Genomic DNA, 26,627 nt, shown 5'->3' with positions numbered 1-26,627 from the left:
CTTTTTGTATAAATAAATAAAACCTGTGAGAAGGAAAAAAAATAAGCTCACTGTAGTTTGAGAGGAAAACTTCTGAAAGCAAATAGCTTCGTGATGCAAAACCCATAGACGAGACATCTAATCTTCTTTCCCGCTAGAAGTCACCTGAACACATTCATCAACAGAACCAAAGTATTAATCATGGCAAAAAAAAAGATACACAAAAAGGCAGCTATTTTTTAGTATCTTTTTGCCAAATTAATTGTATCTAATGCTACAATTCATGTTCATGAACTCCGGCTCTAGGCGTCACCTCTTGTTACTGACTTCTCTCTCTTTCTTTGGAAATGACAATGTTCAAAATCTAGAGGAAGGGTCAATGAAGAAAGTATTTATATAAGTAGGTGATGTTGGAAAAGAATGGAGGCAAAAATTATGTAATTTAAAAAACTTCGGCAGGATACCTGACGTATTAATTAAAACAGAAAATTATCAAAGAAAAATAAATTAAAGTAATCCAGATGAAAATTTTGGTTTGAACCTTTCGGAGTTGAATGTGATGGGTAGACTCGCGCCGCCAAATCGGCTGCATCCCACTCTGAACCAGAGTGACATTGTCTCCCTCCTTAAGGTGTCCCTGCGCCTGGTGAGAGAGTGTAAGAGAGAAAAAGGTTAATGCATATTATTAAAATTTAACCATTACTGTATGTAACAATAATTCATAAATGATGTGTTTCTAATATAAACTTAAATTGATATCCCCGCTCCTAACTTTGATCGTTGTGAATAAAAATCTGACCAAAGATGAGACTATATCCTGGTACGAAATGAAAATTTGATGTCTTTGAGGCTCTTTTTGTTATTTTCAGGAAAAATTAAAAGGAAAATTTCAGCGAAAATGAAAGTTAAGCTGTATACATAGAGAGGTATCATGAATGAAGTACCTTTAGGGACTTTAGCGCCCTAGAAAATGTCTCCTCAGCGTCACTAGAAAAGCTGATGTATATGGGTCGCACTCCGTGGTACAGAGCCAGCCGCTGCATCACACGCTCTCTGTTGATGCAATAACCACGTGTCAAAGCCATCAATCAGCACACTCCTCTATAAGCATATCCATCTCTCTCTCATTAAAAAATGCATGTATAATACAATATGTCATACATCCATCTATAACTAGCATCAATTTCTCCAAATCCTACATTATACTACCATCTATTTTTACACCTATATTATCCCGCATTGAACATCCATCTAAGTCTATATGCATATCTATCATTCTCTCTTTGAAAATCAATCCAGTTAACATGCATCTCTCCACACATCCCTGCATCAATTCAAGCCTCCATCTATATGTATCTTCGTTCCTTCTATCCTGAAATAATAATAAGAAACATACTCATTGGTGAAGGCAAAGATGGTGGAGGAAGGCCGGTAGTGACTGAGGAGGGCGGCCATTGACCCTGTCCGAGTGAAGACTATGATCGGCGTACCGAGAGAATCGGCCATGGCTGTCGCGTGTGAGGCGAACATGGTGCTCATTTGGCTCCTAAATAACTTACCGTACCCTCCCTGATATAAGGAAGTGAGAAAATATTAGTACGTTGACCCAACAGAAGTCAATGAAGCTGTGATCGGTCAACTGTAGAGAACCTCCTTTTGTGTGGCAAATTTAGCCGAGGGTGTTGACTCCATCTTCAACGCCACTGCGTGCATCACTCTGACCGCTTTTATCGGGTACCTAACAAGGTAATTAAAAGTATAAATAATATATAATTTGGGGGAGTAGCTCAATGGAAGAATATCTTAGAATATTGAATAAAAAGGTCCATCCTAAGTTGGAATAAAAAGAATGTATCGTTGGAATTGCAAATAAAACAGCAAAATGATCCTTTATAGATTGCAGTTAGAAATCCTTTAAAATTTTAAGTAAAAAATATAAAGATAAAAATGATGGCTTCTAGGTTGAAGTAAAAAGGAAGCATCTTTTATAATGTTAAAATAAAATATAAAATGATTTTTTTAATTAAATAAAATATAAAATGATGCTTTCTGGGTTTGACGTAAAAGGAGTGATCTTCTGGAGGTTTTAATAGAGAAAAAAAGAATATCCTTTATGGCTTGAAGTAAAACACATATATTTTGGAGTATTATTAAAGAATACAAAATGATCTCTTTTGGGTTGAAGTAAAAAGGAAGTATCTTTTGGGGCCTTTAATAAAAAACTAAAATGATGCTGTCTAAGTTTATAAGTTAAAAAAAAAAAGTTTATAAGTTAAAAGAAAATGTATATTTTGGAGGCTTACTTCCCATGGGCTGTTTCTCCCGAGAGCATGATGCCGTCAGCGCCTTCTCGAACAGCAATGGCTATGTCAGAGACCTCTGCTCTGGTTGGAGTAGGATGATTTATCATGCTCTCTAGCATGTTTGTTGCCACGATAACGGGTTTCGCCATGCTGCGGCATGTTCTGATTATATCTTCCTGAATTTGGAAAATAGAGAGAATTTAAAGGCTTTTTGATAATAAAACATGTAAAAAGAGAGGCAGAAATATGACATCCATGCCAAACAGATAAGGGTATCTGACTCATTGACATATATGAAGAGGGAGAGGGAGATAGAGTTAGAAAATCCCTCTCCCCCACTAGATTATGAAGAATCAACTCGCTGTATTACAAGTTAAAGATACTGAAAAGCAGCAGAAAAAGACATGAGTACAGGTGATAGAATAATAGAGAGAGATCCCCTTTTCACATCATACGTATATACAGACTACAGGTTTCATTTAAGTGTAACATATGTACAGCGGGGTCTCTCTCTCTCTCTCTATCTCTCTCTCTCTCTCAGAATATATGTCCCTTGCACATATATTCTGAGAGAGAGAGAGACTCCGCTGTATCAGTTATATTCTTTCACCGAAAAAATGATCATGAAATATCGTTGTGAAAGGGAACGAATGAAACAGATAAGTAAAAGTCAACCTGAATTAGTGGAACGTCCTCAATTGGGAGCTCAGCGCCAAGATCCCCACGAGCAACCATTGCCTAGGGAGATAAAGAGTTCATCGTAAAATGTTCAAAAATGTGAACAGTGAAACAGCAATAAAGAAATAAATGACAGATGCATGAATTATGGATCAATGACCCAATTAGACTATATTCAAACTACAAAATCTTTCACACTGAGAATTAGGAATTCCTACACTCTGTCCACCACATCATCCCCAAACTCAGAGGAAAAGCCACGATAGCTTGCGTGTCAAGAAATGAACAAATGACTAATGTAACTCTGTTGACTTGTTTTCAGTTGGTCTACAATTAGGGTTCTCCGTCCTTGATGATGATGATCATGGATGGATGCCGAATATACTTCATATAATTATTATTATTATTTCCTAAATTGACTCTGCCACATCTCTCTCTGAGTCCTGCATGATGATGATGGAGATGAATCATCATCATCCCTCGTCATTTATACATGGCTGGAGAATGACGCTGATGATAATGATGAATTCCTAGTCCAACTCTATGATTAACTAAACTTATAGTCCGCAGCAAAAAATAATTCAGATTTCTCAGATAGAGTGACTACGTCATCTTTAACATATCAGTCTTTGGATACATATCTCACTATAAAGGCCTTCCCCATTGGCTTAGAGCCTAGGCTTTCCACTTTTTCCACAACTATTACTCAGCTCAGTAGCCCACTGGCCAAATTATTCCAACTAGTAGTCATCTGCAACCACATGCAATCGAATTTCATTAAATGATGAAATAAATTTCTTCCATTTAGAAAAGAAATAAACTTAATAAGTGACACTAACCAAAATCATAGCCCAGCCCGTCAGGAAAATTTAATAGGCCTAATCTTTGTTCCCTCCCCCCACTCAATAGTCTGGAGAGCACAAGCGGAATAACTTTTCGGAAGTCACTTGATTGGGTCAATTTGTCTCCCTAACTTGCTATCTCTACCCTCATCAAAGGGCTTCTTTGTTATATCTGTCTCTCCTCCCTCTTCTCTCTTTCTAATCTTCTCATCCCTCCCTATCTGCTCCACTCTCTCACTCCTGGTCTCTCTCTTTTTAGATCTTGAGGCCCTGTTCCTCTCTCCAACCCCTTTCCCAGGTTCTTTTCATTTTCCTCGTCCCTGATTTGATCAAAAATATCAGTAAGACGATTTGACCGCGTGACACCCATCAATAGAAGTAATTCGACGAACATCACTGAAAACACTCTGGAGACTCTTTGATATACCATCCTATTGCATTTTTCACATGATATATCTAATGCCACGAATCATCTAGAGCACTCTGGAAGAATTACACTCGTTGAGAAAACCTTGAAAGGAAGTAAGGTGAAATCTTATTTAAGTAGAGTATTTCGAGAGTGTTGAAATAAATGCTATATATTTTCCAGAAGGAAATGAAACAATTATCACGGGATTACTTACACCATCAGAAGCTGCGATTATTGACTGAAGATTTGGTATGGAATCTGCACTTTCTATTTTTGGAATTATGTGAATGTCCGCATTGCAACCTGAAAATGCATGTGGGTCAGATCCTTCAAATAAATACATAATAGAAGATGAAAATATGCATAAAAGCTACGTACTTAGAAGATAATCCTTTAACTCGTGGATGACTTTGGCATCCTTCACAAAAGAGACTGCGTAGAAGTCTACTTTATTGTCCACTCCAAATTTTATATCCTCCCAGTCTTTTTCTGTGCACAAACCAGGTGTGTAAGAATGTGATCAATAAAAAAATAAGAAAATTCAAAGGTGGTTATAAATAGAACAAAAAAAAATCAACCTGTTATGGATGGTAACGTTGCACTTTTGCCTCTCACATTCAGATGGCGCCTAGACTTCAGTTCCCCCCCATCTATTACTCGACATTTAACAGTATCTGATGTTTTTGACTTCACAGCTAATGACATCATCCCACCTGTGGAATATCATAAATAAAGGGTCCTAGTCAGAGTCATCCAACCTCATTTGCCTCCGTATTTCTATTCAAAAATTGGTCACTCGCTTATAATCTGCAAATTATTCGAAGATAAGATGTCCCCGCTACAAATTTATACGTTGATTCAAAACTTTAAAGAGCCTATTTATGGTAGTTCTTTCTACTCTTTTATAACAAAAAATACGGATACCTGAAGAAGCTTGTTTGCCGATTCCCACGATAAATAAAATTTTAAGACTAGAACATATTGACCTTGCATTACGAATAACTCTCTTCTGCGTTGAAGAAAGAACATACGCTCTTGACATCAACAGGCAAGACTATACGATAAATAAAAAGATAAACGTGAGACTATTCACTCACCATCAACCAAAAGAATATCGCCAACTTCCACATCATTCACAAAGTCATCGTAGTTTACACTAACTGTGTCCTCAGTGGAGACTCCTCTCTTCACTGTAAAACTGAAATCCTGACCCTCTTCGAGCTGTATGGCTTGAGGCACATCTCCACTCCTCACTTCAGGACCCTAGAAAATCATTCATTGAAAATTAGATCTATTAATTTAGAAAAAAATGAATGGAAGTTTGAGGAAAAAAATGCTCAAAAGTACTAATCATTCTCCAATTGTGATCTAACACCATTAATGCAATAAAGTGGGTAACCAAGCGCACCAAATAGACTAGAAAATTCTATTAAAACGAATCCAACCTGCATTCCTTCAGAAGAAGAAGAAGAAGAAGAAAATCTTACTGCAGGGTCCTAAAAAAAAGCATTTGCAAAAATATGAAAAAATATATGAGAAAAGGAACCCAAAGAAATTTTCATCTTTCTCCGATAGTGATCTAACGCCATTACTGCAAGCAAGTCGAGTAACTGAGTACACCAAATAGAGCAGACAATTCAACTAAAACAAATCCGGCCAGCATTCCTTCAAAGAAAGAATTAAATAATTCAATTAGGGTACAATATAAGTTGGATAAGCGCACTCCCGCATGAATTTTATTTATGATAAGAGCTGTCCCAAGAGGAAAACTGATTCTGAACGCAACATCAAAGAAAATTACGTTTTATGTCTGGAAATACCTTTGTGTCAAGCATTATGGCCACAACATTGCCATTGGACTGTGCATTGTATTCCTTCACCAAGTCAATAGTGCGCTGATGCGACGCGTGATCGCCGTGGGACATATTAAGACGCGCGACGTTCATTCCCGCCTCCGCCAATTTCCAAATCATCTCCTTCGAGCTCGTCGACGGCCCAATCGTGCAAACAATTTTCGTCTTTCTCCTCGAAATCGCGGCATCCGCGGCGACGTTGGACGACTCCAAGTCCTCCTAAACCGCGAAATTCAAAACGAATCAAACTCAACAACAAACGAATCAAACTCAAGTTCAAATCACAGAAAAACCGTAAAAATCACCAGATTCACGGCGTCATTGCCGCGAGATCTGCTGGCGCCTCTGAACTTGTAATTTTGAACGGCGGAGGCGCAGCAGTTAGGGGATCTCTTCTTCTTCCACAGTCTGCCATTGCGGTTCAAGATCGAAGGAAAGGCGGTTCGAGGAGGAAGGAGAGCGCCGTCCGACATAGCCGTGCGCTGCGAAGAAGGGATCGGCCATCGCTGAACGCCGCTCATCTCTGCGGCCATGGCCATGGAAGAAGCTCTCTGGCTTGCTTCTCAAGTCTCAACTGATAACCGCGCGAATTGCGAGACTGGAAGGGAGAGCCGAGATATTTTTATAGGTAGGGCCCCCGGGTGGGTCCCACAGGCATCTCGAATTATCCGCCGGTCAACCCGCCAGCTCCCCGGAAACGTGGACTCCGTTTTGCTGGGAAATGTGTTATACCACAAATACCCCTCTCAGTCTTGGCGCCATCGATGGCTTGGTTGGGGGTAAATTGGGGATTTGAAATGTTCCTGATGTGGGCCCCAACATAACGTTGCAACCAATCAATGCACCGGGTTGGTCGTTTCGGTGGGGTCGGTTCAGTTGGGTAGACTCATTAACTTGATGATTATTTATTCATCAAGTGATTATGTGTATATGATAATTTAACTATTAACTAATCATTAAGATAGTTGAGCTAACACATTTATTTGGGTCAGGTCTGGCCGGTTTCATGACTTCATAGTATCTCAAATTCTGAGAAGAACATATAAAGTATTAGTGCCATTTTTTTAGCACAAATATGGGTACGATTCACCCTCAATTCATGTGATAATTGACATGTGCAGAAATTTCATAATTCAGAAAATAAAAATTTAAAAAGTAATTTTATTTACCAAAATTGCTACGATGAAGAAAACATAATTTGACCACTTTTATCCAAATGTTTCCATCTGCTACAAGTTCAGTCGTGTGTACCTATTTCCAGATTTTTATTGTCAACATCTCACTATCTAAATAACATAGTCCTTTGATTTTTTAATTTTTAATGATTACTTTATACAATGCACACACACACACACACATCTTAGTATACTTTGAGATCAGGCAAGGTGAAACGAATATCTAGTCTCTTCAAACTTCATGAATTCATTATGAATGTAGGAATCTCTTAGTTTGGAAACTTATGTTTAATAATTGAATAACATTCATCAGTAGCTGATAAAAAATTAAGTAACTACAAATCAACTATTTAAGACATGATTCATAAATTGTGATCCATCTATTGTCAAAGTTTGCAAAAATCTATATAATGTTATCAAATCACAAATAAAAAACTACATGACTTTGTATACATAGTGCGCATTTATAGAAAAATTATCTACTTGTCCCAAATAATAGCACTCTAAAAATATTGCTTCATGATAAAATATTTAATGTCATTATATCAGTCTGCCTCATTATAAAATCGATTTTGTAATGACAACATCAGATATTTTTATGTCATGTGCATTAAATCCCAATTATATTATATAAATCATTTTTTGGTATTTAGACATGATAGTAAAAAAATAAAGACTTGCATTCATCATTCTTGATGATTTATTGCGATTTATGGGTGTTATTATATTTTTGTGACTAGAAGAGAGCTAAGAATTTGATTATCATTCTAAATATCCCCGTGGATCACTCACGGAGTCACCATGGCAAAAAATTACAACTTTTTTCGTGAATTTGAGCTAAAATATTTCTTGAATGCCTAATTAAAATAGCAATGATACTTCCCCAAATTGATGATACATTTACCATTTTAGTTTCATAAAATCCTGAAAACTGATTCAATTTTGACAACACACGAGTGCATGTAAAGGGACCCCAATATTTCAAGTAGTGGAAAAAATTACTTACCAAATTGCCAAATTCCAGGATTTATATTATATTGTATTTTTTATATATGTATTACATTAAAGGGGGAAATTATGCCATTTTCAGTCCATGGAAGTAATTTTTAAAATATCCTGAATTAATCATGATGATATATGAGTCTTTGTGATATTACTAATAACTGAGGCTCCCTGTGTTACCAAGGGATGCAAAAGCTTCTTCAAAGGATAAAATACCTTTCTTTTAAGGAAACATAAGGGTTGAATAAAATACCTTTAAATTATGCATATTCTGATGTCTTTCCCTTTTTAAGAAACAAAAAAAACAAAAAAAAACAAAAAATTAAATGGTAATTAATAACCAGAATAATTTGCAGCCCATAATCTTCTCTATAAATGCAAATTTATGATTTTGAGAAAATTCCTTTCTATGTGTTCATATGTAGAAGGAATGTCATGTATTATATGTTCTCTTCAGCTTCTAGGCAAGCATGGTTGGGATGGATCGGATTTGACCTGATTCGCATATTGCTGGGGCTTGTATGTCGGGATGGTCCTGCTGGTAGGTTTGGCCATGTGACAAGTCATGCCACATGGCAGGTTGTGTCATGTAGCAAATTGTGCCAAATGTGTTGGTTGTGTCACATGCTTGCGTCCACGTGGATGTTCGTGTATGTGAAGCAATTTTAATAAATATAAATAACTTTAAAGCTAAATTATTTGAATTAAATTAAATCCACAAATTGATTATAAAATGTTTGAATTCAATTGTAAGTGTCATTGACATATTTTTTAGAAAACAAATTAAATGATTATATTTTTATTTAATTTTTAATTTTCATTTGATTCAGAACGTTTAAAACTATTACGTGGAAATTTTGGATGACATGAAAAACCTATGAAGTGAAAATTTTGGACCTAATGTAAGTTCCCTAAAGGGGCTAATCGACATAAATTAATTGAAATTTACATTTGAAAATGACTTATAGTCATACTACACTCACATACATACATCACATAAGAAGCATGTGTAAGAATCACATGCCAGTCTAGATACCGATATATGATATCTGCAAAAGTATCATGCATGAAATATGTGTAAATCCTTACAAATTTTAGTCATAGTTCATTGGTTACAGACCTAACACATGGTTCGCCGTTTTTTGATTTGTTGTGCTACCACAATAACTTCTCACTTTTGAGGGGGAACTAAGGCTTGTGCATAAGATGCACAAGGTAAAGATAAGCAAGGATGTGGCTTTATTGTGCTGCCACTAAGGCTGAGTCTGAATTTATTCAGGTGGATAATGAGGATAATGCTCAAATAAAAAATTGTGCCTTGTTGTGCTACCATGGATGGATATTATGTGGCTTCCAAGTCAATCACACCACCATGTTTTGTTTAATTTCATTGAAAGATTTTTTTTCATAATGTCGTTCGTCAATAAGTCCAATGACCTAGTGAATCATGGTAAGATCATGATACATTGATCACTAGTCTTTAAATATTTATTCTAAATATTATTATTTAATGAATATTCTAGATGGACATCAACTTATCTGGATAGATTAGCAGCATATGATCCTTCCTATATGATAATTATGGCTGATCACGTGGCCATTAGTGTGGAGACATAAGGACAAATGGTGGGTGCTCTTTGAAGAAATAGTTCACTGAATTGATCCGTATTAATATCCGAATGGTATCATACCAAAACATAAATCAAGTTGATTCATGCCACAGTTGTATAATTGATCCATTGACCTGAGACACCAATGACATCTCGTGGATGGAAAACTATATTTGACTACAACTTATGAGTATCTAACCATGGGATTCAAACATGTCTTATCTTGAATATAGTATGAAGCATGCATAGGTGATCGAATGATAAAGACATGATCATTTTCCCTCAGTATAAGAGGAGATTGACGCAAGGAAGATGATGACTTTAAATCATTGGAAATGGTGGTGAGGATATTGGAGAAGTCACTCTTCAATGATCCCCTTTACACATTAGTACGCACTAAATAACAGATTAGGATTTGATGATTAGCCATACCCTAAGTCAGTTAAAAATCTTGTGTGGACGAATGATTATTCATATACGAAAATTGATGACTGGTAAAGGTTCTATGAGAGAATTTATTTGATACTCTATATATTCTAGTACACGAGGTGTAGCTTGGCACCCCACGGTCTGAAAACATAACCAATCTATTGGATTAAATCAATCATTAGTTAATTAATAATGTTGGATAATTATTATTATTGGCTTATTAAAATTATTAAAAAAATGATACATGAGCCTACATGGTCACACACGCAAGAATTTATGGGATTGGTGGATATACGTTTACTTTGAGGAACTTTATGAAAAAAATAAAGTAAAGTATAAAAAGGGAGGGGTACCTTGGACAGCCAGAGCTGGGTGCTACCCTTTATTCCTCCTCATTTTCTCTCTTCAACCAAGCGGAGTGTCATCATGGTGAGAAGATGTACACCACTTTCAAGAAAAGTTGGAGAAGAAGAAGTGGAGAACCAATAGCACCTTGATCATATGGATACTTCCAGAGGTCTGACAAGTGAACAACTTTAGAACAATCCCCAAAGTAGCAAGTGAAGGGTGGAACAAGTTCCCCACAAGGTACACAGTGTTCTCTTATTTTAGAAATCAATTTGTTACTGATCACAAATTCTACAACACAGAAAAGTGTTTTATAGCCTTCAATCAAAACACCAAGACCCAATACCAGTATCTTGATTTTGGGTGTCAATGCATCATGGATCGACAAATATACTATGTCAAAATTATTTAAGATATGCATTTTAAAAGTAAATTTAGGAAAATGAGATGAGTTTCCTCTTTTGGTTTAATTGGGGTAACATTTCTTTTTATACTGACATAAAATTTAAAATGAATTTATTCTACGGGTATACATGTTTTAATAATTTGTGGAATTTTTTATCTTTGAGAAATGCATTAACAAAACCAATGAAGTAGATATTATTGCGAAGACTTGAGGGATTGGCATGAGCTAGCATGAAAATATCAACTTATGACTACCCATTTCTTGTTACACACTCTCAAGCTTAAATTTACTTAGTACATTGATGAGTATAATTGTAGACCTTTACTACCTTAGGGGAGCGATGTTTTCTCAAGCATAGATTCTATTTATTGATCACAGTGACTAAGTCAAAAAATTATATCTATACATGAAATTCATCTTTATTTTTCTTTGACAAATCAGGATAATTATGGTTCACTACTCATCATAGAATCAACCTTACCCCCTATTAAGACAAATCGACCATCCATAGAAAACTATATTATTGCACAAAATATGCTTAAATCATGTCTTGTTATTTTTTGCCATTTCATAGAAGAAATCCCAATAAACCGATAAAATTAGGAAGTGCTCTTAAAATTACAATCATAGATTTTAACCGTAATAAAATGACATTTCATTTGAATTCTTGATGAAATGTGCACAATGACACTATGTCACTTGTCATTGCGTTCCTATGTCTTATCTGACATGTAGTAATTATTACAGCCCAAGCTTAAAAGTAATATTCATATTGGATGCACGTAAAATAATTATGACTATAACATTTATCGTTCAGAAATTCAGTCATCAAATAGTGGTGCTAACCAAAACCCAGATAAAACTGTCACTACTTTCATAAAATAGATAAAGCAAGAATTAGGGAATGGTGTGTCCCAAATATGTTTTGGGGAAAATATGTGATCGTTGGATAATTCAGACTGTTCATAACATGTTTTTCTCTGAATCAAAAAAATATATTGGTAACAAGGTATCAAACATAACTGACATTGTTCTGCCTATCATCTTTATCAGAATTTGCAATGCAGATGATTTTCTCTCTATAAACCTAATAAAACATAAACAAAACAATCAATCAATTTTTATTACCTGCTTTAAAAAACAAAAGTTACTCTCCCATGTATTCTTTGCTGTCACCATCGCCATCACCATCACCATCGCCATCACCATCACCATCGCCATCGCCATCCCCATCACCATCACCATCACCATCACCATCGCCGCCACAGTCGCCATCATCGTCACCGTCATCGTCACCGTCCCCGCCACCGTCGCCATCACCGTCCCCGTTACCGTCATCATCACCGTCACCGTCACCATCACCATTCCCACCACCATCACCATCACCGTTCCCGTTACCGTCACAATCACCGTCACCGTCCCGTCGTCGTCGCCGTCACCGTCACCGTCTTGCACAGTCAACCCTTTGTAACCCCACTCAGACATGGGAGACAATGAAGAAACCGTAACCGTCATCCGCCTACAGGGAGACGGTTCCGATGACGGTTAAATCGTCATAGTCACTCATTATGCTGAAGGTGACGAATTTTTGGACGACGATGACGATAACACTAAGCTGCATTGTTTATAAAGCAAGGAGAACTCGACTTCTGCTCTTTTCCGCCCCCAATTCTGCTTCGTCGTTCCTCCGCCGAGCTCCTCACGATCGTCGTCTTAAGGTAAGAAATCAATCACTGATTCTCCTTCTTCTCTATTCCGATCGCTAGATCGCGCATAGATTTCAATTTAATCGAATTAATTGATTCTCAATCTGGAAAAACCTCACTTCTCCAAACTTAGTTTCCCGATGAATTTAAACCTTCCTGTCTAGTCAAATCGCAAGATCTCCGGCAGATTTGGATCTAATCGAGCTTATAGACCCCCGATCATTGAAAACCATCGCTGCTCGTCCAAACTTAGTTTCCCAATCAATTCTAACCTTCCTCTCTGTTCCAATCGCAAGATCGCCTATAGATTTGACTCTAACCGTCCTTCTAGATCCTCAAAATCGAAAAATTCTTGCTTCGCAGATGGATTGGCAGGGCCAGAAGCTGTCGGAGACTTTGATGCAGGTCATGCTCGTGGCATTTGCCGTTATTGCCTTCGGTTCGGGCTACGCCCTCGGCTCTTTCCAGACGATGATGTTGGTCTTTGCCGGCGGCGTCATCCTGACGACGCTTGTGACCGTCCCGAATTGGCCGTGGTTCAACCGTCATCCCCTCAAATGGCTGGACCCTTCGGAAGCTGACCGTCATCCGAGGCCGAAGCCGTCAACGGCTTCCGTCGCGAAGAAGAAGACCTCGAAGAGCCACCAGAAGTAGGTATGCCCGCTGATCTGTAAACCTCCTCTGAATTTTTGTCGAACTTTTGTTGTTGTTCTTCCTAAATCTTCTGATTCGGTCGCGTCTTCTGAGATCTGATTCTCGTGAGGGCAAGAACTCATTGAAAAATGGAAATAGTTAATCTTCGATTGGGATCGAGAAGAGATTTTTAATTTCGTATGAATCATGGGTTCAACAAAAAGCATCAAAATTTCGGTTATTGTCGTCTGAATTGCCACCTTTTATTGTTGTTCTTCCTCGATCTTTTGTTTCGTGCGCGTCTTCTGAATTTAATTCTGGAGAGAGCAAGAACTCATTGAAAAAGAGAAATAGCTAATCCTCGAGTGGGGCCCAGAAGAGATTTTTAATTTCATATGAATTATGGGTTCTTACAGTTATCGTCTGAAGCACGAGCTTTTGTTTTTGTTCTTCCTCAATCTTCTGATTCGAGCACGTCTTCTGAGATCTGATTCTGGGAAGGGAAAGTTGAGTATTTCATGGCAATGACTCATTGAAAAATAGTTAATCCTTGATTGGGTTTGAGAAGAGATTTGATTTCATCTGAATCATGGGTGCAACGAATAACATCAATCTTAAAGTTATTGACGTCTGAACTGCGAAAATTTTGAAATTTCACATGTTGTTGATCCTTTTTTTTTGTTATGAACTGCAGTGAAATGAATCAGCTCAACTCACTTCAGCCTGTTGCTGACTTGATTTAATGAGTTAATTTTTGGACGAGCATGCCTTGAATATGTAGATCTCCTCCGTTCTGAATTTTTGTCAAACTTCGATTTAATGTTATTATCTCTCCCCAGTCATCTGATTTAAACTCGTCTTTATAATCTGATTCTAGTGAGGAGTATTTTGTTGGAAGAACTCGTAGAAATTTTTTTGATAATTAATCCTAAATTGGGATTGAGAAGAAGAGATTCTTCTGAATCATGGTTCCGAGGAAGATCATCTATCTCCCTATTCTTGTCATCCAAAATGCTAAAACTTCGAAATTACACGCCCTGTTCATCTTCTTCTTGTCATAAACTGCAGTGAAGTGAATGAGCTCGTTTCGGAGTTGTGGATTTTTCTTGCCAATTCTATCTTATTTGGGAATTTTCGTTTCTCTCTCTGTGTCTCTCTCTCCTCCATCGTAGTCGATTCCCCTATCCTTCTTAAGTTCTGTCGTTCTCTCTCTTGCATGCTGCCTTTGTCTAATCATGTGTTTATTGTCTATATATTTCAGCCATTCTATCTATATGTTTGTCAATCATTCTTTCTTAACCTATCTTTCTCTCTTTCCACCTATTTTTCTCAGGCTCTCTCCACCAATCTCTCTCTCTCTTTCTTAGGACCATTCTGTCTTTATCTCTGTCAATCATTCTTTCTTAACCTATCTTTTCTCTGCCTTTCTCTCAACCAATATATCTCTCTCTCTCTCTCTCCTGGTCAATAACCTTCTTAAGCAACCTCTCTCAATCCAGTGTTTCTCCCCTTTTTCTTCACAATTTGTCTCATCCGATCTCCCTAGCGCCTTGTAATTTTCTCATTTTCTCTCTCTTTCCTATCTGACTCTCTCACTCTTCCTGATTCTCTAGCTCAATCTACTTTCTCTGGGTTTGTCTTAATCTTCCATTGTGGTTCACTCTGCCCCATCTCTCTCTTTGGTATCATCTCTCTGTCAATACTTATTCTCTCTTCCTCTCTGACTCGCCACTCTTTCTTCCCTCACCACAATCACGCTGAAACTTCGGAGGCTTCCATCACATCTCGTCAGTGTCATTAGTCTATAACTTTTTAAAATACATCTTGTATGCTGGCAATGAGAAACTGATGAACCAGAAATTAAGGTTGGACAAGTCAGTCAAGGTTTCTGGTTCATATAAAAATATTTATAATTTAGTTTTGAGCAAGGGTCGAATTAGTGAATTTTATCTTTGATTTCTGTTTTTAGAGTTTTTATATATGTATTAGTAAATAAATCTAATTTAACAGAAGAAAATTAGTGAAACACAATAAAACAACTGTAGTAAGGTCAGAAAATATAAATCCAATTTAACCTAGTTTATTCAGATTTTATAGAATAATTTTAATAATTTTAATGTAACTTAGAGTAGAAAAATACTAATTAATGCTAACCTTAGCTGACACTTTGGGAGCACAGGGTGACAATGGACGGAGATAGCGATGAATATAGTAGAGCAAATGAAAGAGATACCTTGCTGATTGCAACGGAGATGATAGCGGATACGTGCCAACGAGTGGCGGCGTAAGGGTGAGTAGTGATGATTTTACTGTCGCTGGTGCGACAGAGATAGAGGCGAATATGCACTGATGAATGGCGGAGTTGAAGGTGGTTTTCATGCATGGAAACCTGAGATATCAGTGATGTTAACCTAGGGAAGAGGACGAAGATGTGACTTAAAAAAACACGATGATCAAACTAACCTCATCGAACCGTGCCCAACAGGCCTAGTGATGCCTTTTTTTTACGGGTCGTGATCTGTACATCACTCTTTTAATCCTTCGCTCTTGGAGTACAAGGACATACCAGATGAGATTTTGAATAAACAAAATACTTTGCTAATTTTAATTAGGAACAAAATCCTAGGGTCTTTTTTACAATGACGGAGGTTCTATTTATAGATTTAAGATGGTGGATGTATAGAGGAGGGAAGTGTGGAACTACATCAAAATTTCAGCCCAAAAGTCCTCCAAGATCATTAATATCATCATTTCAATATCTAGCGATTTGAGCCATCTGATTTTCTCTCTCCTCCAAATTGTATTGCGAATTACCAGCCTGGCACAAACGTTTAGGAGTAGAAAGTCAATTACTTTATTAAAATATTTAAATAAATTTAAAATTATATCATCTGAATTCAAAATTATTTTCTTTATGAATTTAACTCTAGAAAATTCCATAAAACTACTAGAAAATCCATAAAAATCAGAATATCATATTAAAAATATTATAAAACTGTTAAACTATTTAAATATATTTGAATAAATATTTTCTAACATGCAAAATTATTTTATTCATGAAATTAACGTCAAAAAATTATGTCAAAAAGCCATAAAATAAAGAAAAAAGTTGTAAATTCATTATAAAAGTGAGATAAATCATTTTAAAATCTAATAACATGGATTTATGGGAACTATATCCGACATACCCCCAATTATTTATCCATTTCCCTCTACCAATCGTTATATCAGAAATGAGGAAAAAAATAAATGGAGTAACATTTATTTTTTCAAAATTTTTTTTGATCGAACAATTCTTCAAGGATGGACCACCATTTGTCCTGTCCATACCGTCATCCTGCCCAGATCCTAATCAGTGCCAGGACGGGAACCATTTGGATGGAACTGGTATGACCCAAATTTCCTTCCATCCATCCCGTCCCGTAACGGTTTCCGAAGGGGTGGGTGAGGTGGTGGCACACAGCAGCAGTTGGCGCGAGAGACAAGCTAGAATTCCCTTTGATCAAGGACACCTTCCAAGTAATTCTCCGGCAAGTCACCAAAGATAAATTATAGCTCTGCATTTAGTACAGAGATGCCACCACAGCCACTGCTGTTGTGTCCTCCTTCACTATCTTTGTCGGCGGTGGCCATGCCTAGCTTACAATTCAGTTCCGTTCCACACTGTCCTGTCCAAGGGTGTAGGACAGAATGGTTTCAAGACGAGAACTTGTAAAGACGGGCACAGTTTGGGACAGAATGGCGTCGAGACAGTAGCCGGATTGTTGACCCAATGTTCCGTCATGTCCCGTCCATCCCATAACGGTTCCCGTCAATTGTCCGTGAACCCTTGTCAACAAACACCTTTTGTTGACAAGGCTTGAAGTTATTTGCATCCTTATTTGGGCTTCCTATGTTTTAGTTCACTGTATCCTCACTTGAAGTCGGTACCAAACCTATCTACCATGATTCACCTACCCGTTCCCTCCCTGAAAGAATCTTTTAATCTAATAATAAGAAAAAAATGATAAAAGAAATAATACCTTATATTAATTGAGCTCAAAAGTCAACGGCAGCGCGACGGTCTGCTGGAGCCACGCACTGCCAGAGAGAGAGGTAAGAAGGGATATCTGCTGCCGCCACACCCAGCTCTGCCAGCTCCCGTCCATACTCCTGCCAGATCAAGCATGATATCAGTAAACGCGAAGGTGGCAGTCAACTCCAAGCGTTGACCAACCTGAACATCAAGGAAGAACTGCATGCAGAGCTTGTCGGTGTTGGATACGCCGCCATCGGAAGGGTCTGAGCTCGGCCCACCCCGCCTCTGCGCTGTCTGCCGGATCCTCTGAAGAGAAGACTCCGTCTTCTTGACCTGTTAGGGTTTAGGGTTTAGGGTTTTGGTTTTAGGTTTTATGATTCAGGTTAGGGCTAGGGTTACCGTGTCCACGAGCTCTGTCACCATATCACAGTAACGAGAGGTCAGCTTGAGGGCGGCACTGCTCAGAAACTGAGCTCGGGCATCCAAAGTCAAGTATTTGATCCTCTCCCCGTTCAGGAAAACCTGGAAAACAGAAAAAAATGGATATCATTTGTAATGAACAACGGAGTAAACCGGAGTGAAGGATTAAGGGCATGATAATGTAGAGAGATCAGGGTTCTTTTGCTCTTGATTAAGGAAAAGTCAACGATTAATGGGATGACGAGGGACTTCAGAAATAAACTTGCTCATTTTAATTCTTAACTATGCTAGAACCCAGATTTACAATTTATGGGATGGTTATAAAATTGGTTAAAAAAAGTATCGGTCACTTTTATTCTCACTCAATTACGCATGAGATCCGGATTCAGGACTAACTGGACTGTGAGAATCTTCAATAGAGAAAGAAATGTTTTTCCCATTCTCTCAACGGAGCCGAAAACCTAGAGTAAGAATTAGAAGTAAAAATAAGAAACTTGAAAAAATACTCTAAGGCTCCCCTTTGCCTTGCCATGCCACTAGATCTATAATCACCCGCGAGTCAGAAAGGTACATAACCATGCAGATCGGCAAGCCTGAACCGCAGGAATAAAAAAATTCTCTGTGTTGGAAAGAAGTGTTAAAAAATGGCTGAAAAATGGTTTCTTTCTTTCTCAATCAATTAAAATCCAAATTAAGGATCTTGTCATAACGAGGATTTAAATTAAATAGAAAACTGGGTATCTTTAATTCTAACTAATGCAATAATCCAAGTTAAGGATCAATCAAATGACGATAAACTTAATTAAGAGGAAACTTGGATATCCTTGACCACAATTCAGCAAGAACCTAGAATATAGATTAATGACACAACGAGAAAATCAATTGATAAAAGATGTGGTTCTGCCTTATTCTCATTAAATAAGAAAACAAAATTGAAAGACAGTACTCTTGTTGTTTTAAAAAAAAAACATTATTCTTTTTCTACTTAAGAAAAAGATTAAGGATTCATCAGATGCTAAGAAACTTGTTTTCCGAACTACAATTGAGCAAAAAACATGTTTCAATGATTAATGGGCTCCCAAGAGAGTCTATCACCTTAATGGGTCGCAGAAGGGAAGAAACATAGGGCGATGGCCGCACAGGGGGACCCTTCATCGTCATCCTGTAGGTCGCTGTTATGGCCTTCAAATGCTTGAATTCCTGCAGAGAGAGCAGAATCAGCTTTTTCATTACCACTAAATAATTCATTATGAGATGAAAATGGATCCCAAGTTACCTCAGAGGACTTGTCAACGATGGAATCAATGATGGCATCCAGCAAGGAGGGCATCAAGCCTTCCAAGTCTCTTCCACCTTCCAAGACGCTTTGCTGGACCAAGGTAAGCAGCTCTGGAGAGCAAGAACGTAGCAGCCGGAGAATGTCATCAAGGAAGTCATTTTTAACCTTGTCTGCTAGATAATTCACATCATGTATAACCTGGAAATCACAAGGCAATCATGTATACAGAGTGCTCGAAATACTTAGAGTTTAGGGTTTATGGTTTAGGGGTTAGGGGTCAGGATTTAGAATTTAGGGCTTAAACCTTGGGGATAAGAGTTTAGTATTTAGGGTTTAGGTTATCAAATTAAACCATAAGTGAAGATAGGATAAGTACTGACATAGATGAAATCTTCAGGTATTGCAGAAGTTGCCCAGTCTGAATGTTGAACAGCGTTCGAGGGAGAGCTAGCTTTTCTCGCCTCCAGCCCGGAGGCCAGCCAATGGGAGTATCTGCTTGCGTGGAAAATGAGAGAAAATAAATCAGAATAGTTGTCGTGTAAGAGGACAGAGAATTATCATTTATAGTTAGATATTCTTAGTTTTTCTTTACATACACTGTTGTAAGTGAGCCACGTTCTATAAGTGGCTCATTATCTCGTCTTGTTATACTTTCCCTTTCTGTTATGTTTTCACGCTAATAGACTCATATGACCTGTTGTTACATATTCTCCATGAGAGAATAAGCTATAAGTACAGTAATAGGGCCTTGCTCCCCCAATGGGGAAAGAGCCAGCCAGTGTTTTCTAAACCTGAATTCATCCTCAGAGGTTGAAGGCTGCAGGAGAAGTCCTCTCATCACCAATCTTGGTGATTCTTGACATTTCTAAATAATTTGAAAATGAAAACAGAGATAGGTGGGAAGGTCCAGACGGGCTGACCTTGAAATGAGCTGCAAAAATAATTTTAGGAATTTGTCCGAACAAGAGAAGACAAGAATATCGTCTTTCCAGCAGGCTTCCAAGCTTTCGAGGAGTGCTTTGCTTTGTTTCAGTATCAGCCCTTTATCGTCGACTTGACTAGAAGATATGTTGGGCTCTTGTAAAGAAGAATCTAGATTCCCTGCGATTTCCTGAAATCTGATTCCACAGAATCAATATTCGTGAATATCTACAAATAAATAACTTATTGGGCAAAAAATGTATAATAGAATAAATCAGATGGAAATCACCTCAGAGAAAAGCACACCCCGATGTTCCACTGTTTCATGAAGTCTACATACACATCTCCAGACCTAAACTTAATCACCGCAGATCTTGTTGCACAATAACCTGGCCATATCAACACAAGACGCTAAGGTAATTTTTTTTTCTGATAACAGAAAATATTTTCTGAACTTCCTTACCTTCGAGATAAGTCAGAAAATCCAAGCTCACTTTATAGTTCTTAAGAAACTCTGTTGGCCGTCCAGGGGAAAAAGCACCCGGTTTTCCTTTCTGGATGGCGAAAAGAACTTCCTTGAGAATCGAATTCGCCAGAAAGTCAAAGACATGAAATCCCGAATTTGCTGGGACACCAAAATAAACAAAAGATGAATAACTATCTGCTTTAAAAATATTATTAATTTTAGTTCCAGGGGGAGAAAATCCAATTACCTGAAGAAGAAATGTCCAATAAAAATTTGCAATCCGAGTCGATGACTTCCATTATCCGTTGATAATCCATCTCAAGATCATCAGATGGACCATATCCGTCCACGTCAGAAGGTTCCGGAGGAATGACGGCCCTGATCAAAGGGGAAACTATGGTGGTACGGAAAACTTCTTCAGCGCCTGATATGTTACCTGTGGCTGCATACGCGCGCAGACAATTCAATAGCGCCTCGTGGTCTTTGCGCTCGAGGCCAGACACTAAGCAATGTCGCAGACTGTCGTCAAGGGACAGACTGGCGTTGTGGATTCTCTTCTCCATATTTTCTATAAAAGGAAGGTTCTGTAGTGCCACGAAATACGATGAAAATAATAATTAAGAAAACATCTTTCTGCAGAGTTTAGGAATCCACGACATGAACAGAAAACAGAACTGCCCAAAATTTGCATTTTGCTAAAGAGATTGCGATAAATGACTGATTGCAATCTATCGAGAAACAGAAAATGAAAGAGATAGATAGAAGGGAAACAAGTAGGGCAATGTGTTCAAGAACTACAGGATACAGTTCACGTTTCCCTGAATCAATGGAAAACAAAAAAGTATCATTCATAGTCTGTCCCCTATACATCAATTTCAATCGATACCCTTACGAATTCAAGAAACGGTCTTAACTGTTGCCCACTCAGAGAGCTTAATGGGCGTCTTGGGCACCTTTTTGGGCCTCCTTATGTAAGTGTAGAAAACAAGCGCTCAGTAATTCCTGAAATGGAGGTCCCTTGTAGATCCCGTAGAAGAACGAAACTTCCCATTGCAATAAAAGAAAAATCCTCTCTCCCTCTGAGTTTCATATGGGGCTAAAGACAAGGTTGGCCCAACTGCTTTGCCCTGACCATGTTTTTATGTTTGGCCGCCATTGACCTAGAACAGTTTCTATAATATGACTTTTTCTTTTTTTGAAAAGTGATTTAAGGTGTTCACCTGACAAAGAGTCTCTATAATATGATCCGGGTTGTGTTATGAATGGCGATGGCCCGGTACAAAAACCTAGCCCAAAAGCACCACAAACCATGTTACTTAAGGGAAGGAATGATCACTCGAGGGGGCATGGAATAACAAACTCATAAGTTACCTCTTGTTTATCCCATTCTACCACTCAGCCGTGACTCCTTCTGCATATGAAAACGATGGTCTTTCCTGCTCCGACGCTGACTTCTCCTATCTTCTGGAGACGATGATCTTCCACCTCTCTCTCTCTCTCTCTCTCTCTCTTTTCTCTACCTATCTGTCAGTCCCTTGTCCCTCTGAATCATTGAGACATAATGTTGGAAACTTGAAGTTGAATGCTCATTTAAAGAAGTGATTACATCGTTATTGAGAGGCCCTACCCAGGATCTTGTCATTCTGTTGGCTGTAAAGCTAGTTCATTAATGGTCCATAACCATGAGAAAGAGTTCAACATGGTTGAAGGTACCTCGCTATGAATGATGATGCTGGTTGAAATTTGAATTTTCGACTCCCCGAACCTGAATTAACATTCTCTTATTTTAGTTAATTGTCTCGTTAAGTCCCAATTGGGTGTACCAAAGCAACCTCAGAGCAAATTCGTACTTCAGTTTTTAGAATATGCCTGGTCCCATATCAACATCAATAAGTTTGGAGAGTATGCATTTATCCTTCAGAACTTGTTCATATACTCCGCAGCTGATCTGACAGGTTGCAAATTAAGCAATTGCTAAGGCTTGCCATTCCAAGATTACCTTTCCGGAGGGGTGAAATCCTGAGAGTCATGCAAAGAGAATCTTGCTTTTGTATAGAGTAACCGGTCCAGCAATGCTCTATCCATAATGTCAAATAATTGTCTTTGAACAAGGATCTAAACTGAAATGGTGCTCTGCAACCCTGAGCCAACCATCTGGATTCTCTCCATAGCACTGCAAAGGGTCGAACCTGTCCCTCTCGCCCCATAGGTGCTCCACTTTGTATTGAGTCCCAAAACGCCACCTCTGATGAGATATCCACCCCCTTGAGTGGCTCACAGGTCCATACCGTTCAGGCAAAGGAGCAATAAAAAAAGAGGTGAATCGCAATCCTCATCAACGTTTGTGCACATAGCACACAATGCCGAAGCTTCTAGGAGCCATTTCTTTCAAAAAACCTTCGTCACTATTCTTCGTCGGAGGAGCAGCCAACAGAAATTTTCACCTTAAGAGGGAACTTTTGTCCCCACATGATGCGACGCGTAGAGGATCCTCGGTTCCTCCCTTGTTTGTCCGTGGCTGAGCTTTGCATATACATTTCTACCCTCATGTTTCCGAATATTGTACATATGATTTTCATTCAATAACCGTGTAAGGGGATTGGTGTAAAACGCCATGCACTGGATCACTTGACCTAAACTGCATTTTGATTCCTTTTTTCAAATCTTCCCGTTGTCAACAGGGTTACCCTAGGAGCTGTGTAGAAGAAAATCTGGTCTTTCTTTGATGAAGATTGTCGTCAATCTGTAAAGCTGGTTTTTTCTGAAAACATGAGAATCATAAACTGTATGTAATTATCTCGATGATTGTCATGAGAAACTTTGTGACTAATCTGCATGAGTCCTAGCAGCGTCAATGGGGCGTCTCAACAAGCCTGTGAATAAAAATAATTTCCCCCCAAAATCTGCTATAATCACGCGATATAGAAAAGCAAGAACAAAGTTTGATGTTCTTCAAGTAGAAAGAGAGATGAAACCCATAATTGTTTTTTTCCTGTGCACTGTGGTTAATACAGTGAGACAAAGGTTGTAGAATCAACAGCGGACCAGATTTCATATTAATTCCATTAACAATTGAAATACGAGAAGAGTAGGCAGTACAGTGTTTGGTAAAGATTATTAAAGATCTTAAATATTTATTATCCTTTCCTTTGAAGGAAAACGATAAGCAACGATGGAAAAAGGCAAGCTCAATAACTAAGCCCATAAGGAAACGTGAGAAAGCTGGACAAACCTTCGCATGGGCTACATAGAACTTCAAGCGATTCATCTCGCTAGCTATTCTTTCCAAAAAAACGCTTCGAGTCTTGTCAGGATTGACCATTATTTCGCTACTTTGAAATGGAATGGCGCTTTGTAATGAGCTTTTCTCCAAACTAATCGCATCAGTACTAGAAAGATCGTTCGGGATACTACGCAGCGCTCCAATAAGTTTCTCAACCTGGAAAATAGAATAAAATTCAGGTGAATCGTTCATTCAGTATGATTTTTATCAACATTTTTTGAAAACAAAACTACAAAATCCTTTCAGGCTAGCACTTCAAGAATTAATGGTACATATTTAAAGAACTACACAACGCTACAATAAGCTTCTAAACCTGGAAATAAAACGACCTTCAAGTAGCTTTGATGAATCGTTCCTTCAACATTATCTTCATTAATTTTTTTTTTCCCGAAAAAAGTTACATAATCCTTTCACGCTTGTACTTCAAGAATTGTTGTTAGAGATCAGAAGAACTGCGCAACGCTCCAATAATCCTCTCAACCTGAAAATTAATGACATCTAAGTAGCTTTGATAAATCACTCATTCGAGATCGTCCCCGTTAACATTTTTCAAAAACCAAAATTATATAACCCTTTAAAGCTTTTACTTCAAGAATTAATCGGCAGAAGTTATAATGACGGGCAAGAACTACAGTACAGATTGGAAGAGCTACCCAACGTTCCAATAAGCTCCTCAACCTAAAATACGATGTCATTAAAGCAGGCCCTACGAATCGTCCTTTCAACATGATCTTCACGAAGACGTTTATATAATCCTTTCAGGCTTGCAATTCATGAAATAATTGTAGGAATAGTAATAAAGGAAGATAATTCAGGTAAAGATGGGAAAAATTACGTTTGAAACGACGTGGGACGCATCTAGAAGCAACTCCAGCACTTCCCTGGATTCCGAGGCCTCGACCCTCTGATTGAGGCCACCTTTGATAGCAGAAAGAGAAGACGCAATGCTCCCCCTCAACACCGACACCTTCTCCCGTAGTTCAACGAGCGGAGCGCGCATTCGCGCGACGGATGCATCCACATCGACAAGGCGCGTACTGAGGCCGACGAAATCAGCGTAATCGCGGTTGAGATGATCAACAAGATCGACATTGAGAGACGAGAGGTAAGATTGAAGCTCGGCGCGCAGGCTCTCGAGCGGGACGAAGCTGCGCAGATCTGCAACGAACTCGAACGGATCAAATTCCTTCTGCAAGAACGACGAGGTTTTGAACCACAGCGGCTGCGCGTCGATCGGATCGCCGAAGATGTCCGTCGCCGGCCTCGGCGGAGCTCGGAGATCCGCCATGTTCTAGCGCGAGATCTACTCTCTCCAGTAAAACGAGCAGATCCTCGTCTATATACGAAAAGCCCGATGACGATGACGGTAGTTATCACCGTCTAGATGACGACAATAACGAAGTCGTCGGCATCGTCGTCGCTCGTGCGTTAGTATGACGGAACGGTAAGTTTCGTTTAACATGACGGATGACGGATGCTGGAACCGAACGGGAGAAAGACGTGAAGGCCTTCCTCTGAAGGAACGGCAAAGGTAATCCGTCTCGTCATTCATTACATTTAGACGTGGTCTATCTGTTCTTTTTATGCGAATTTGTATGAATTGTTCGTTCTATTCGGTTTTTCGAACATAACAATTACGAATTCGAACAGAACATCGCACAGACCCGTGTGCGGTTCTTACGTTCGGTTTGTGCAAATTTTGTCCTAGTTTTGTGCGAATCTGTGAATTTGTGCAAAATTTGTTTCTTTTTTTTTAAAGAATAGAACAAAGAACAAGGCCCTGTGCGGTTCTTTTGTGGGATTTTTTTGTTTGTTTCAAACGAACAGAACAGGACAACCACGTCTAGTTACGTTACAGATACAATGCAGGGATGGGGACGGGATGGTAATTTCATCTATGGATGAAAAAATTATTCTGTTTGGGAGTTCAGACGATTGACTGGATGAAGAACCGTCCGTCTCGTCTGGGCCTTGGACAGGGGCGGGACAGTCTTTGTGTCCATGCACTTTGACTCAGTCAAGTATCCCCTTGAGAGCTCCAGCTAGAATTCTACATGTGGTGTTCCATGTGTCAAATTCTGAGTGGCCTAATGCGCTGTTTCGTCCTGAACGTGGGACGGGACGAGAATGTCTAGGACGAAAGGGGTTTTGGACGAGATGGAATGTGGAAGAAAATATTTGGGATGGGACGGACTCTGGACGGGATGATTCGCATGAACCTATAAAATATGGGACGTAGGACAGGACATTCTTTGTCCTGTCCCATCCATCGTCTACGTCCTGGACGATCATGCACTATAGTTACAGAGGCATGATGAGTGATCTTTTAGGGGGAGAGAGAAAACATTGGTTACAAATGATGTGATGACGACAGAGGGTTCTCGGATGAGTATATATAAACATAGAGAGAGAGATCAAGAGAGAAAAGAGGGAGAGAGAGAGACCAAGAAAGGGACATAGGAGAGAGTGAAATTGAGAGAGAGGATAGAAAGAGAAACTGACATGGAGAGGAGAGAGAGACCAAGACAGTGAAGAGGAGGAGAGAGAAAGAGAGGTTGAGAGAGAGAGGGAGAGAGAAGAGAGAAAGAGATAGAAGAGAGAATAGGAAGAGAGACACAACCATAGAGAACCAAGAGAAAGAGTTAGAAAGAGATGACGACGAGATAGACGACCAGAGAGAGCGGAGAGAAAGATATAGAAAGAGAGTGACAACCAGAGAGAGGGGAGAGAAAGAGACAGAAAGAGACAGAAAGAGAAAAGAGGAAGAGAGAAGAGACAATGCGAGAGGAGAGGACGTGGAACCGAGAGAGAGAGAGAGAGAGAGAGAGAGAGAGAGAGAGAGAGAGAGAGAGAGAGAGAGAGAGAGA

General features: G+C 38.8%; 3 protein-coding genes across 6 annotated transcripts in view; 1 reads left to right on the top strand and 2 right to left on the bottom strand.

The window, feature by feature from the left end:
* Positions 1 to 6,666, bottom strand: part of LOC144708416 (pyruvate kinase isozyme G, chloroplastic-like) — a 6,743-nt gene extending 77 nt beyond the window's left edge. The window contains exons 1-13 of the mRNA XM_078581727.1: positions 6,370 to 6,666; positions 6,032 to 6,283; positions 5,309 to 5,474; positions 4,790 to 4,924; positions 4,590 to 4,700; positions 4,426 to 4,514; positions 2,958 to 3,020; positions 2,283 to 2,458; positions 1,630 to 1,717; positions 1,376 to 1,548; positions 924 to 1,032; positions 521 to 622; positions 1 to 144 (exon numbers count right to left, since the gene is read on the bottom strand). The exon at positions 1 to 144 is cut by the window's left edge and continues 77 nt beyond it. Of these exons, the coding sequence (XP_078437853.1) occupies positions 118 to 144; positions 521 to 622; positions 924 to 1,032; positions 1,376 to 1,548; positions 1,630 to 1,717; positions 2,283 to 2,458; positions 2,958 to 3,020; positions 4,426 to 4,514; positions 4,590 to 4,700; positions 4,790 to 4,924; positions 5,309 to 5,474; positions 6,032 to 6,283; positions 6,370 to 6,603 (1,725 nt within the window). The 5' untranslated portion in view covers positions 6,604 to 6,666 and the 3' untranslated portion in view covers positions 1 to 117. The remainder of the gene's footprint in view (positions 145 to 520; positions 623 to 923; positions 1,033 to 1,375; positions 1,549 to 1,629; positions 1,718 to 2,282; positions 2,459 to 2,957; positions 3,021 to 4,425; positions 4,515 to 4,589; positions 4,701 to 4,789; positions 4,925 to 5,308; positions 5,475 to 6,031; positions 6,284 to 6,369) is intronic.
* Positions 6,667 to 12,647: 5,981 nt separating this feature from the next.
* Positions 12,648 to 14,273, top strand: LOC144708232 (signal peptidase complex subunit 1-like). Of its 2 annotated transcripts, none has more exons than XM_078581458.1 (3): positions 12,648 to 12,752; positions 13,104 to 13,390; positions 14,068 to 14,273. In XM_078581458.1, exons 2-3 carry the CDS (start codon positions 13,104 to 13,106, stop codon positions 14,114 to 14,116), a joined length of 336 nt encoding a protein of 111 aa, XP_078437584.1. In that variant the 5' UTR covers positions 12,648 to 12,752; the 3' UTR covers positions 14,117 to 14,273. The 2 variants fall into 2 exon arrangements, with proteins under 2 accessions (XP_078437584.1, XP_078437585.1); XM_078581459.1 differs by having other exon boundaries at positions 12,649 to 12,752; positions 13,104 to 13,394.
* Positions 14,274 to 15,435: 1,162 nt separating this feature from the next.
* LOC144708231 (oligomeric golgi complex subunit-like protein) lies at positions 15,436 to 25,077 on the bottom strand. Of its 3 annotated transcripts, XR_013582762.1 has the most exons (14): positions 24,596 to 25,077; positions 23,710 to 23,916; positions 20,725 to 21,061; positions 20,475 to 20,636; positions 20,301 to 20,400; positions 20,011 to 20,208; positions 19,471 to 19,582; positions 19,088 to 19,288; positions 18,907 to 19,011; positions 17,791 to 17,913; positions 17,590 to 17,724; positions 17,396 to 17,525; positions 15,837 to 15,919; positions 15,436 to 15,762 (listed from the first exon to the last, which is right to left on the bottom strand). XR_013582762.1 is itself a non-coding variant. In XM_078581457.1 (13 exons), exons 1-12 carry the CDS (start codon positions 25,046 to 25,048, stop codon positions 17,412 to 17,414), a joined length of 2,247 nt encoding a protein of 748 aa, XP_078437583.1. In that variant the 5' UTR covers positions 25,049 to 25,077; the 3' UTR covers positions 15,949 to 16,204; positions 17,396 to 17,411. The 3 variants fall into 3 exon arrangements, 2 of the variants coding, with proteins under 2 accessions (XP_078437583.1, XP_078437582.1); XM_078581457.1 differs by lacking the exons at positions 15,436 to 15,762; positions 15,837 to 15,919 and adding an exon at positions 15,949 to 16,204; XM_078581456.1 differs by lacking the exons at positions 15,436 to 15,762; positions 15,837 to 15,919 and adding an exon at positions 15,949 to 16,191.
* Positions 25,078 to 26,627: the final 1,550 nt, after the last annotated feature.

The sequence above is a fragment of the Wolffia australiana genome, chromosome 10, assembly GCF_029677425.1.
Source record: "Wolffia australiana isolate 7733 chromosome 10, ASM2967742v1".
Classification (NCBI taxonomy): Eukaryota; Viridiplantae; Streptophyta; class Magnoliopsida; order Alismatales; family Araceae; genus Wolffia; species Wolffia australiana.
Note: the sequence above shows the minus strand (reverse complement) of the source record. Positions and strands in the feature narration are given on the sequence as shown.